This window comes from Saccopteryx bilineata, chromosome 3 (genome assembly GCF_036850765.1).
Source record: "Saccopteryx bilineata isolate mSacBil1 chromosome 3, mSacBil1_pri_phased_curated, whole genome shotgun sequence".
In the NCBI taxonomy this organism is placed as follows: Eukaryota; Metazoa; Chordata; class Mammalia; order Chiroptera; family Emballonuridae; genus Saccopteryx; species Saccopteryx bilineata.
The window spans coordinates 212452865-212467512 of NC_089492.1; the positions used below are offsets into that span (position 1 = coordinate 212452865).

Consider the following 14648-nt stretch of genomic DNA (forward strand, 5'->3'; position numbering starts at 1 on the left):
ATGCACATTCCACATTATTCCCAAGATAGGTAGAAGACGTATAAAGTATCAAATTATGGTGTTGAGTAATATAAGACCAATGGGATGATCACTCTTATGGAGGAGCAATACTTATTAAAGTTTTTTACATTGAAAAATGCCATTGGGTTTTAACTGCCTGGTTAGTCTAGAACCCTGGTCAGCAAACTGCAGTTCACGAGCCACATATGGCTCTTTGGCCCCTGGAGTGTGGCTCTTCCACAAAATACCATGTGCGGGCACTACCTCAATAAGAAATGTACCTACCTATATAGTTTAAGTTTTAAATATTTGGCTCTCAAAAGAAATTTCAGTTATTGTACTGTTGATATTTGGCTCCGTTGACTAATGAGTTTGTGGACCACTGGTCTAGAAGAAAGCTGACACACTACATACAGCTAGTGAGCCAAATCCAGCCAGCCCTATTTTTGTAAATAAAGTTTTAATTTTAATTTTTTTTTTTGTATTTTTCTGAAGCTGGAAATGGGGAGAGACAGTCAGACAGACTCCCGCATGCGCCCGACCGGGATCCACCCAGCATGCCCACCAGGGGGCGACGCTCTGCCCACCAGGGGCAAAACTCTGCCGCGACCAGAGCCACTCTAGCGCCTGGGGCAGAGGCCAAGGAGCCATCCCCAGTGCCCGGGCCATCTTTGCTCCAGTGGAGCCTTGGCTGCGGGAGGGGAAGAGAGAGACAGAGAGGAAGGAGGGGGTGGGGGGTGAAGAAGCAAATGGGCGCTTCTCCTATGTGCCCTGGCCAGGAATCGAACCCGGGTCCCCCCGCACGCCAGGCCGACGCTCTACCGCTGAGCCAATCGGCCAGGGCCTGTAAATAAAGTTTTATTGGAACAGACACCCATTCATTTATGACTACTTTTGTGCTGCAATAACTGATTTGAGTGGTTGCAACAAAAACCACATAGCCGCAAAAGCCTTACATAATTATCATCTAGCCCATTACATAAAGTTTGCAGACCCTTGATCTGGAAGATCAACCAATTGCAATTAAACAACCTGAAATTTCCCCTACTTGAAGCTGTGGTTTTTACCAATTCACTTACTCAACACACATGAGAACTGGCACAGTGCTGGAGATATAGCGAAACAACTTAATTCGATCCTCAAGAGTTCGCAGTATTGTTGGGGAGCCCTAGAATTGTCTGCAATCCTAGATTTACAGAGAGCAGTGTCATGAGTGATGCTAATATACAGCTATGCACAAATTTCTTTCTTGGGAAAGTACTATAGCTAAATATTGGGATCTGATTTTTTCCCCCAAGAAAAGGCTTCCTAGAAAACTGACACTGATTCGTGGAAGTAAGTAGGAATTAACAAGGGGAAAAAGTGAAAAAAGAGCCTTAGATGTAGGGAAAGTGTGAGCAAATATATGTTGGCGTAGGGGTTTTATACTTCCAGCTACTATTGTATAAGAACTCATTATAGGTGAAAAGTAAAATGAGATTAGAGAAGTAATTAGAGATATGACTTCAGTGACCATTGAAGCCATTGAGGCAGGGAAAGATTTGAGAGCCTTTTAAGAGACAGAATTATCAAAACTGTTAACTAATTGGTTGAAAGAATGGTGAAAAGTATGGAATCTAGAATGACTGACCTGACAGCTTTGTGGTCAGGAAAAGTGGTACCATTTTTATTGAGGAGGAATAAATTTAAGGAGAAAAAAGTTTCACTGTTGGAGGTTTTTTGGGTTTTTTTAATTGATTGATTGGGGGGGGGGGTGTACAGAAACATTGATCTGTTCCTGTATGTGCCCTGACCAGGGAAGCGAACCTGCAACCTTTGTGTATCAAGACGATGCTCTGACCAACTGAGCTATCCCACCAGGGCTCACTGTTGGAAATTTTGAATTTAGAAAACCTTATACAGCATCTAAATGAGACATCAGTTAGGCTGTTGGCTTTGGAAGCTTGACATTCAAGAAAAAGACTTGGGAGTTTCAGTGAATCAGTATTTTGAAGCCATGGAAAAGATGCAATCATCTTTTAGTGTTAGACTTTGACAACCCTGGTTTCTCCCTTTTTGGAAGCTTCAGGATGTAAACATGGAATTAAATTGTATTCCTATTTTTATTTTCAGGTGTCTGCCTTTGGAGCAGAGTTGTCATCAGAGGCTTGCAGAGAACTAGGCTTCTCCAGCAACTTGCTCTGCAGCTCCTGTGATCTGCTTGGACAGTTCAACCTGCTTCAGCTGGATCCTGACTGCAGAGGATGCTGTCAGGAGGAAGCACAATTTGAAACTAAAAAGGTGTTGTTTTCTAATAGTATCTCTCTTCCATTAGATGTTTAGTTGAGATAAGGTAAAGTACTAAATTGCTTAATAACCTTAAATATAAAGAAGTCTTCAGCTTTTACATTTTGTATACTTAGAAATTCAAACTGATTTCTTGCTTGGCCCATTAAATCAAAGCAAATGGGAAGGAAAAGTATGGTTATATAGCAGGACCCCATGCTACCATGATCATCCTGCAGAGAGGGAGCAGAATTCTATAGCATACATTAATCCTAAAGCTCCCAGTCTTTCTTAATTGTGGCCACATGAAGTCAAAGAATAATTAACTAGATGCTTAATTCATTTATAATAAGAACACACTTTTACAGTGAAATTTGGGATGAAAATAAAGCACCCATTACTTGACACAAAATTGTAGACAATAAATTATAACTTTTAATCTGGTTAGCAAAGAGTACAGTCTTAATTTGCACACATTGCTAACACTATATTTCTAGGCACCTAACCTCACCTTTAACACCTGAAAACGGCCAAGACTAGGTCACTATAAAATCTGCAGTTTGACCCACTGTTGAAATTAATAGTAAACTTTCTTAATAACTGCACACCATTTTCTTCTGTGGTTGTGCTTTACAAATTTCCAAACTACTTTGCAATATATAGGTTCTCAATAAGAATGTTGTGCATACAACAATATATACACATTTTACATAGGATTGTTCTTGTTAAATGTACATATAGAGAACCTGACACAGTAGTGTTGTGCACTAAAAGCCACCCCATACAGCAGGATGTCCCACTATAGAAAAACAGGTGTACAAGATCATCTAGCATTCAGATTAGCACTCCAGTTATTCAATATGACATCCTCATGAGGTATGCCCAGTTAATGTTTCCAGACAAGACATTAACTCTTAATCTATACTAAATCATTAGTTCAACAGCCTTAGTCATTGAAAAAATGCTGTAAGCTTAAAATATTTCTCGGTACATGAATAAATTTCCTTAATTTTTACATCTTTTTACTGAAGTCCTTAACCTTCTTTAAATTGTAATGTAGCCTGTCTGACCAGGCAGTGGTGCAGTGGATAGAGCATCGGACTAGGATGCGGAAGACCCAGGTTCGAGACCCCGAGGTCACCAGCTTGAGCGCAGGCTCATCTGGTTTGAGCAAGGCTCACCAGCTTGAGCCCAAAGTCGCTGGCTTGACCAAGGGGTTACTTGGTCTGCTGAAGGCCCATGGTAAAGGCACATATGAGAAAGCAAGCAATGAACAACTAAGGTGTTGCAACGCGCAACGAAAAACTAATGATTGATGCTTCTCATCTCTCCATTCCTGTCTGTCTATCCCTGTCTATCCCTCTCTCTGACTCTTTCTCTGTCTCTGTAAAAAATAAAAATAAAAAAAATAAAAAAATTGTAATGTAGCCTGAAAAGATAATTTATATTATTTAAATAAAACTGAATTGGTGAGATCTCTGTGTTTGGGGTGAGAAAAAAAAATGGTGGCATCGCTCTGTTATGTTTTTTTTTTAATATTGTTTTGCTTATACCTACTGAGGTGTTAACATACATTTGAGGTGTTACAGTTTGTAAAGCTTTCAGACAGAAATTGTAGTTCTCATTCATGGGTAGTAGGAGTTTATTTTCAACACTGAGTACAGTTTTATCACTCCAACAGAAAAACAAGCAGACAAGCTTTAATAATGTTAGTGTTTGGTGCTCCTCACTCCCGGGAGCACACCCGCTCCTTTCTTCCCTCGCAGGTATGCATCTCTGAGACTCTTAAGTGTCCCCAAGGACTTGCAACCCGGGAAGCAACAGGCGGCAGCAGCTCCTCCTGGACTAACCCCCAAACCTGTCGCCAAGGCTCCCTTTTCTCTGACTTGCCAGTGAGCCAAAGCAGCCCTGCCTGGTCTCTCTCCTATTGCTTCTTCTGTCCTAAGTGCTTCCTTGTGTCACTCTACCAGCTTTAATAAAGGTATTCTCAAAATCAATCAGTCAAGTGTATAAAATAAAGTTGTTAGTATTTAACCATAATTTACTACTTGATTTCTCAGTTGTGATCCTGAAATTTCCAGTGTCCCAAAATTGACTTTCAAGTCGTCTATGTTTCTCATTTTCTTGGTTCACATGTACTAATAATATAGTTTAGAAGATTCCCATACATATAAGTTAGTCTTTTTGCCTGTAAGTGAAATCTAAACACTATTACATAGGACTGACCTAATTTAGTAGGACCCTTGCCCCTTGGTTTTTGTTTTGTTTTTCTATTTGTTTTTGTAGGGATAAACTGCTAAAGGAATGTGTATGAGTCATCCTCTCATCTTTAAACCATAATTCTATTAACCTCCATGGTTAGTACATTATTCAACCAACAGTTATTTCCTGAGACACAAAACTTCAAGGATTGAATAACAAGGGGTATTTTATAATAAACAATCTTTGTCACACAAACACCCTTGTAGTTAAGAGTCATTTGAAAGGTTCTACCATTTGAAGTCAAACTAAAGTGTATACAAAAGCTATGTTTACTTATTGCCCTTTCTCAGTAATTCTTCATAATATATCACTTTTCTTGTATATTTTTAATGCAACCAAACTTGGGTCACACACTTTTCAAATTTATTCATGTTCACAGTTTTCATTATTAAATGAGCAGTGTTGGTATCTTGACACCTTTCAAACAGTTATAGCTCAACAATAACAGTAGGCAAGTAGTCTTCCAGTTAATATGTGCCTAACTAATTATAGGCTGAAATGATTATTGTATCTAAGTACAAGTAAGTCTGTATCCTAATATACCTTTTATGCTGTATCCATTGTTCTTTCTCTCTTTTTTACTCCCAATCCCTAATCTCTAAATGTCTAGTTCTAATTAAGCATTTGCCTAGCACACCATTTCACAAAATTGATTAATGATTTTCCTTAATAAGCTGAGTGGAAACAAACAGCAAAAACACTAAGAAATATAAAAATATGACATGTTGACCTGCCTCTATTTAGCTGCAAACCACTTTCAGGTATAGAATGTGTGGATACTGCTCTCTGGGTTACTGCTACATGATCATAAGTAACAGTATATACAGTATATTTTTCTATCTCATCTCTGGCTTAAGGCTTAATTTTGAAATCATAGTTTAATTGAGTCCTAGGTTAATAAAAGTCAAAATATGCAGTATGGAGACTAGTGTCTTACATCAAAAACATTAAAAATCCTTGAATATGATCATGTGTGTAAATCATTATGACTATAAATTCTTTTTTGTGTGTGTGGCAGAGACAGAGTCAGAGAGAGGGACAGATAGGAACAGATAGGAAAGGAGAGAGATGAGAAACATCAATTCTTCGTTGTGGTTCCTTAGTTCATTGATTGATTTCTCATATGTGCCTTGACAGGGAGTGGGGGGCCTACAGCAGATCGAGTGACCCCTTGCTCAAGCCAGTGACCTTGGGCTTAAGCTGGTGAGCCTTGCTCAAACCAGATGAGCCCGCACTCAAACTGGCGGTTTTGGGATCTCAAACCTGGGTCCTCCATGTCCCAGTCCGACGCTCTATCCACTGCGCCACCGCCTGGTCAGGCATCATTGTGACTATAAATTCTTTAGAAGAAAACAGTTGTATCATATATAAAGGAATGTTTTAGCAATTTATATATAATAAAGAAATGTTATCAGAACACTCATTTGGTTCTTGCCTACTGCATGCTTTATAAGTCTTTCCAGGGATGAGGCTAATCATTTTTAGGAATGCTTGATCATTTAACAGGCTGAATTTGGCCTTTGCTAGCAGAAGCATATTTGCTTTAAAAAAACAAAAACAAAAATACTTATTCACAATTAAAGCAGAAATTGTTTGAAATTCTTTATCATTCTCCAAATAGATATTATTCTCTTTTTCTGCTCTTGTGTTTTCCCCCATTTTGTTCATGAAGGACCTGCTAAGTATCACAAATGCTAGCTAGACTGAGATTTTTTAGTAAGCTATTTAACTACTGTCTTAACTACATAGTTGTGCTCATCTTTATTATATGCGGCTTAAGTGTCTGTTTGTAGCCAATAGCTTATTGGTTGCTTGCGTAACTGTACTAGCCAATGGAGTGAAGTTGCCACAGCTGAACGCAAATTGAGTGGATCAGGGGGAAGGTGAACATTTGTTTGCATTGGCAATCATCTGTTTTACATAAAAACTACGTCTTAACGTAATTTCTTTTAAGAATGCCTCCTAGAAAATACAGCACTGAAGAGGAAAGAAAAGGAGCTAAAGCTGCACAAAAAAGGCTTTCTTGACAAAAAAAAACCACTGAGCAGAGAAAGACAAGGCTTGCTTCAGTCGCAGAGCAAATGCGTCTTTCTCAGCAAAATGAGACTGATGAGCATAGAGAAACAAGGCTTGCCTCAGATGCAAGACAAAAAAGCCTGTCTCAACAAAATGAGTCCCTTGAACAAAGGCAGGGGTCTTTGCAATGGTACAAGACTAGAGGTTCTCCAATTGAAAAATAATGTCATAATAGCTAAGTCTTTGGCTCCTCTAAAGGTGAAATACATGTCATTCCAAGAATTGATTTGGCTCCATCTCAAACAGGGTTGCCGTTTCAATTGAGACGTAGACAATTTCCTGTAAAACTTGCCTTTGCTATGACCATCAATAAGTCTCAAGGCCAAACGCTTAAGCGTGTTGGCATTTTTTTACCTGAGCCTGCATTTGGACACGGTCAACTTTATGTTGCCTGTTCAAGAGTTCGTGAAAGAACGGACGTAAAATTAAAAATAATTGATGGTCCTCTGCAAGGCGAGCTTAAAAATGAGGGAAAGATCTCCACAAGAAATGTTGTGTACAAAGAGATCTTTGACATGTGAATTAACATTTTATTATTTAAATCACCTTTATTTATTGAGCTAGCAGTGGCTCTTAAGAAATGTACCGCCAGTGGTTTCCTTCATTGCACTCTACTTTAAGCAATTAAGCAAGTAGAAGGGGGAAACCCCGTGGGGCAGTAAGCAAAGGGGCATCCTCGCCACCTGCCCTGGGTAATTCAGTTTGAATTAGCAGACACCTTTGCACAAATCATTTTAATTACAATTTATTATATCTAGAACAGCGGTCATTTCGTATGACCACCGGGCTTTCTAGTACCTATATATTTATGTACAGTTTACAAACATTAGTAAGGAAGTTGACTTAATAGTGAAGTACTGGTTTGTTACTTGAGGAAAAAACAAACTAATGAGAAAAGATATATTTAAATCTTGATGCTATTTTTATAAGATTAGTATTACCAAGTAGCATAGTGACTTCATCTTTAAATATTAGAATCTTAACAGTGGAAGGAAAGGGACCATTCTTTTATTCACTACTGACTCGATTTTCCCTTGTAGTAAGAAAACACAGTAACTGCCAGTTTCTGAGTGTTGTATCTTTATAGCCTTTCCCACTAGAAAAGGACTAATTCATCCTCATTTACATTTTTTAAAATTGATTTTTAGGGAGGGAGGGAGGGAGGGAGAGACACAGAAAGAGAGACATCGATTTGTTGCTCCTCTTATTCATGCCATCATTGGTTGATTCTGTGTGTGCCCTGACTAGGGATGGAACCTACAACCTCAGCATTTTGGGATGACACTAACCAACAGAGCTACCCAGCCATGGCCTCTCATTTACATTTTTTAACAAGGAATGTTACTAGCTTAAGTTGGGTTACTACCAATTATTAGCTAGGATTATGGAATAATGTAACAGCCATTATCTGCAGAATAGCTATGTGGAATGTTTCATCAGGGAGCAGACAGCTGAAGTAGCCCTCAGGCAAACAGCAGGTTAGGTACTAGGTAAGCAATCTCATAGATATCTTATTATTTTTTTTTTCTTAATTCCTAGAGTAAACTATTTCTACTTGAGCTGTTTTTAAGGACTTAGCTGGTGTCTCCTCTTCCAGGCAGTCTTCCCTAATTTCCCCCCATATTCACCATCACTACCACTCCTAAGTTATGTTAGCTATATACCTCTGTATTCCCAAAGCACTTGAGGAGACCTTGACTTGCCTATATTTTATCTGTTGTTTTATTTCTTTGCCTCCCAGTAAATTATGAAGTCTGGGCTGGTTTTTGTTTATGAATCCCTAGCCTTTAGTATACAGTATTTCATAAGTTGTCCTTGCATAGGCTGTTTTTACTAAGAACAAGTTAGAAAAGTTGATATTTTTAATGTTGAAAATATACTTGAACTCTGTAGATGCTTATTATATACCTTTTTCGTTTCACTTATGTATCCTAAATATAAAATGAAAATTTATCTCTGTCTCCAAGTTGGCAGTGATCCATTAGTAATACTTTGGTTATAATTTTTTATATAACTATAAATCTAGAGCTCTCTTTTCTATTTTTTTCATATAGGGATATCATAAGCATCCCAAATCTATTTTTTTAATTCCTGTGATTTTCCTGAAGATAAATGTAAATAAAAAAATTCTTATTAAGAATTTTTTAAATTCTGTTTCTAAGATTTGTAACATTAAATGTATTTCAATTGAGTTATTTTTCTCATATTTTTATATTCTTTCTAGTTCTTTGAATTTGAATTTCATTATGACAGCTAGATGGTTTTTTTTCCTGTCTCATTCATTTAAGGTTTTCATATCTTCCAGACATTATGGAACTTTTGTATTTCTCCTTAATTATATGCCCTAATTGCTTAGTTAGCACCTTTTCTTTTTAAGATTTTGGGTCACCAAGATCCTTGTAGTCCCACTGTTTTCTTTTGTCTTCTTCTTAAGAAATATTTTTATTTAATTGGTTTTCAGTATTTTCTATTCTTTTGTGTTTAAACCTACCATATCTCTGAATTGCTGTTCTAAAGGTTTGGCTAGTTACCAAACCAGAGGACCTTGTGGGAGAAAAGAATCCACTTAGCTGAATTACTCTTAAAACAATTAGCAAATTATTTCAACTTAATTTACTGTTCATTTGGTCTTGATTGTATCAGGAGAAGTTTAGTGTAATGGTTAAGAGCACAGGCTCTGGAAGCAGAGGTTCAGTTTGCTACTCAGCTGATGATTTTAGACAAATTACTTGATCACTCTGTGCCCGTTTATTCATTTATTAATTGGGGCTGATAACAGTTGCTATTTCATAGGGTGATGATGAAGATTAAAGAATTAATATATGTACTGCTTAGAATAGCACTTGGCATATTATAATAAGTACTAGGTAAGTACTTGGGGCTGGTGGTAATGACAGTAGCAATAGTATAGTACTATCTGATTTGCTGATGGAAAAAAATATTTTTTGAGGGGAAAACTTAGGGAATAGCATAATAGTGATTGCTGTTGGCAAAGTAGGGTAAAAGAAAATAAATAAGAACTATAACATGAACTATTATATTTGCCAGTGATAAAAAATTGAAAAAATCTTCTGTTACTACATTTTTAAGCTGCTGGGTCAATTGAATAAAGAAACATTTTATGATAACTGAATCAGTAATAAGAAGACTTTTACCATTTGCAACTACTTGTTTATGTGGAAGAAAAGATGGAAATAAATTATGTCAAACATTTATATTGCAAATGTTTCAGTCCTGCTGACAGGCACATTTTAATAAGGAAAACACTACAAATTTGAACTTTAAAAGTTTGTGCTATTTTGATCATTTTAAAATGCATTATGAAAGATTACTTTAAGGAGAGAAGATTTTGCTACTAAAAAAGATAGAAGTGGGCCCTGGCCAGTTGGCTCAGTGGTAGAGCGTCGGCCTGGCGTGCAGAAGTCCCGGGTTCGATTCCGGCCAGGGCACACAGGAGAGGCGCCCATCTGCTTCTCCACCCCTCCCCCTCTCCTTCCTCTCTGTCTCTCTCTTCCCTTCCCGCAGCTGAGGCTCCATTGGAGCAAAAGATGGCCCGGGCGCTGGGGATGGCTCTGTGGCCTCTGCCCCAGGCGCTAGAGTGGCTCTGGTCACAACAGAGCAACGCCCCGGAGGGGCAGAGCATCGCCCCCTGGTGGGCGTGCCGGGTGGATCCCGGGCGGGCGCATGCGGGAGTCTGTCTGACTGTCTCTCCCCGTTTCCAGCTTCAGAAAAATACAAAAAAAAAAAAAAGATAGAAGTGGCCCTGGCAGGGTGGCTCAATTGGTTGGAGTGTCGACCAGAGGTGCCGAGGTTGCCCGTTCAATCCCTGTTCAGGGCATGTGCCGGGGCAGCTCGGGTTCCTGTCTCTCTGTCTCTCTTAAAAAAAAAAAAAAAAAAAAAAACCCAAAAGACCATTGATAAAGTGGAGTTCAGTTTTCTTAGGACAGGCCTATTCTGAAAATTGTGTGCAACCCATGTTTTTTTTTGTGTTTTTTTTTTAAATTCTTCTTTTTTATTTTTTATTTTTTTATTTATTCATTTTAGAGAGAGAGAGAGGAGAGAGAGACAGGGGGGAGGAGCTGGAAGCATCAACTCCCCTATGTGCCTTGACCAGGCAAGCCCAGGGTTTCGAACCGGCGACCTCAGCATTTCCAGGTCAACGCTTTATCCACTGCGCCACCACAGGTCAGGCTGCAACCCATGTTTTAAAGTCTATTTAGAATATAATGTATTACTGGCTTTCAGACTTTTTCAGATGGCAGATCAAGTCGAAATTATGATATTCTTTGAAACCAGAAATAAGATTGTAACAAAGTAAATTAAATTATATTTGCAATATAAAAATAATCACTGTGGTAAAAGTAAACTATTAAATGAATCACATTTTCTAGTTTTCGTACTCTTTATATTTTTAATACATGGTAACAAATTTCAAAGATTTAAGAAAATTTTGAAATTTAACAGTGATTCTTTTTTTAACTCTACAGATTGAGAAAAAAATTCTTTTATTTGAATTTTGGAACATCTTGGTCTCATTCACAGAATACCGATAGAAGTCTAGACTGCAGATCACCAAATTATACTATTATTGGTACTGGAAAACAGCTCAATAGTTCAGTTGTTTGATGTAGGGCTTTTTATTCCCTTTCTCACTTAAAAAAATCTACTTTTAGATAATACTAAAACAAAATAGAAATATTTTTCTTCAATAATTATTATAATTTACTAGATTTGAATAAATGGACCTAAATATATAGTGCATAAAATAATTTTAAGAATATAGTTAGAGCCTGACAGATGGTGGCACAGTGGATAGTGTCACCCTGGGATGCTGAGGTCCCAGATTCAAAACCCCATGTCTCTTGTTTGAACCCAAAGGTCACTGGCTTGAAGCCCAAGGTTGCTGGCTTGAGCAAGGGGTCACTGACTCAGCTGGAGCCCCTCCACCCCCAGTCAAGGCACATATGAGAAGCAGTCAATGATCAACTAAAAAAAATGCTGCAGCCTGACCTGTGGTGGCACAGTGGATAAAGCGTCGACCTGGAAATGCTGAGGTCGCCGGTTCAAAACCCTGGGCTTGCCTGGTCAAGGCACATATGGGAGTTGATGCTTCCACCTCCTCCCCCCTTCTCTCTCTCTCTCCTCTCTCTCTCTCTGTCTCTCCCTCTCCTCACTAAAATGAATTAAAAAAAAAAGATAATAAAACTTTTTTAAAAAATGTTGCAACTCTACAAGTTGATGCTTCTCATCTCACTTCTTCCTTCCCCACCCCTCTCTCACAAAAATAAATAAAAGGGAATATATAGTAGATTCCTATTTTCTAGGTGTATAACATTCTGCCTTCACATTTACCTACACTCCAAGAAAGCGAGTACAGAGGTAATATGTACATATTTCAGTGGAAGTTTAGCCTTTTCTCTTTTTATGAGTTTTTGAAAAAGTTGAATTTTCATCTCAGCTCTATTGCTTACTAGTTTTGTGACTTCTAGCCAGCAAGTTATTCCAAGATTTTCAGTTTTGTTGTAATAATTACATTGTCTTTTACCTTGGGTATATGCTGAAGTGTTTTACAGCGTTAACTACTTAATCCTCACAATAACTCTATAATATAAATATACTGCTCTCAAAAATTAGGGGATAATTCAAAGTGAATATGAAGCAATAAAAAAAGAAGTATTTGATTTTTTTTATTAAGAACATCAGAAAATCAAACAAGTCAAAGTTGCTTGATTATACAAATGAGATGCAAAACCAACTATTACAAAAGGCTGTACAAAACTGTACAAAAGGCTGAAAGTACTGAAGTATCTGCATGTTCCCTGATCCCCTAATTTATGTGAGCAGTGTACTATTATTTCTATTTAACAGAAGAGAAAACTAGGGTGTGATTTGCCCAGTGTTAACCAGCAACTGGGTGCCACAGTTTGGCTTCATCTCAAATCTGTTTTACTCCAGAGAGCTCCAGAGTTTTAAACCTGCACACTATTTTGCTTCTCATCTTGAAGCTGTTAATAGTAATGCCTACCTCACAGAGTTAAAAGAAAATGAATGAGTTAAATGTAAAGTACCAGATTGGCTTTCTTTAAACACAATTCCTTCACTACTTATTTCAAATTATCACATCTTTATTCCTCAGTTTACCAGACTTTAATGATTCCCATTACTTGGTGTTTTTCAAGAGTATATTAGCAAATTTGGCTTTGAGGCTCAACCAACCCAACTTATTTAACTTATTTTAAATAAGTCATGTAATTTCTTAATTCTGGTAAAAGAATCAAAACACCTAGTTACTTGCAGTTTACTTGGATATTCTATAGTCAGTTTCAGAGTAATTTAGAAGTCAGCTTAAATAGCACTATTCAAGACAGTGACAAATTTTAAGCCTTAGCTTATCAGAATAGAATGTTACCGGTGCATAAAACATAGGAGGATGAAATGGAGGTTAAGCTAACTATGCGTGAAATTGTAGCCACTAAAGAAATTTCACAGTTGCTTAAAATAGCTTCACTTTTTTTGTATTGTCTGTAACATCAATACATGAAGTAATTTCTTCAAAGAAAACTAAATATATATATCTTCAACAGATTAATAATAAAAACATTCACAAAGAAGCTTTTTTTAAAGATCTACATAATGTTTAGCAACAGTTCAGATTCAGTGTAAGAATCACTAAGGCTCGTGAGTAGCAGCAGTGTTATAAAATGACACATGTTTACTTAATAAGAACCACTAGTATTCATTAAGTTCTGTTATATGAAGGTGCTATTCTAAGCACTTTATATGAATTAATTTCTATAATTCTTATAGCAACTCTGTAAGTGCCATTATTATTTCCATTTCATAGTTGAGTGAGTCAAAGAGATCTTGCCTCAACTCATACAGCTAGTAAGTGGCTATAAATGTATGTAATATATATTTGTGTGACAGAGTCTTAAAGTTTATTTTGTATAGTTATTTAATTGAACTGAAAAAATTATTTAAATTTTTTATTTTCTAAATGTAGCATTTCATCTGGCTTTAATATGAACATAAATGTGGTTTTTTAGGTATTTACAAATTAGGACCAGCTTCTATGTAAATATATTAAAACATTCTGTCCCATTTGTATATTATAATATTTTTAAAGGATATAAGCCCTTAAAGTACTTCATTATCTATCCTTGGGTTACTTTACAGCTACATTCCTAGACATACCTATTCAGAGTCAAACTAAAGTTTTCACTTATACACTAAATATATCATCTTGGTATAGCCGCTGAGAATACCAAAATAAAACAGTAGTCACTGTCCTTGAAAAGCAGAAGGAATAGACATGGAAATTGGACTACTAGAATGTTGTTAGTAGCATGTTCTATTGAGCTAAAACCTAATATCCAGTGTTATATAGGTAACCAAATAAAGAATCAGAAATAAATGTTGGAAGAAGGAGAGAATCAATAAATTTCTTAAGTTGATATATTGAGAACTATAGATATAACCATGTTAATCATTATGGAGTAACCAACAGAAGAACTAAAACACTTTAAAAGTTATTGAGTGAGGACTGGGAGGCAAAAGAAAATTTTTACTTATTTTATACTTTCTGTACCTTTTTTTTATATACATTGATTTCTTTAAAGAATTCAGTGAGATATGCACTGTAAACAAAAAAATACTTGTGCTATGAAAACACACAGAAGGCCGGATATCACCATTTTCCAGTTCAGGTAAATATTACCACCAGCTTATATAGGAGTTGGTGCCTAAGCTAAGTTGGAGAATGATTGGGGGAAGATCATTTCTGACAGAAAGAAAACTAATAAGAAGGCAGAGTCATGAGAAAGATGGCCATCTAAGCTAAATCAGATAGCCTGGCTATGATGAAAGAGGATGCCTAAAAGTAAGGCCTGTGTGCCTTGCTTGATAAGAAGTTTGAATTCTTTCCTTTAGGCAGGGAGAAAATTGAAGAATTTTAAATAATGAACTAGCATCAGATTTTTAACTTAATAACTTTTGTTGGTGGTGTAAACTGTAGTTGGTAGGGCAGAGGGGAATACTGTTGCCAG

General features: G+C 36.9%; 1 protein-coding gene across 1 annotated transcript in view; it reads left to right on the plus strand.

Moving 5' to 3' along the window:
• The window catches only part of SELENOF (selenoprotein F), a 47583-nt gene that overhangs the window by 8514 nt on the left and 24421 nt on the right, over positions 1-14648 (plus strand). Inside the window, exon 2 of the mRNA XM_066268734.1 lies at positions 2113-2280. Within this exon, the coding sequence (XP_066124831.1) occupies positions 2113-2280 (168 nt within the window). The remainder of the gene's footprint in view (positions 1-2112; positions 2281-14648) is intronic.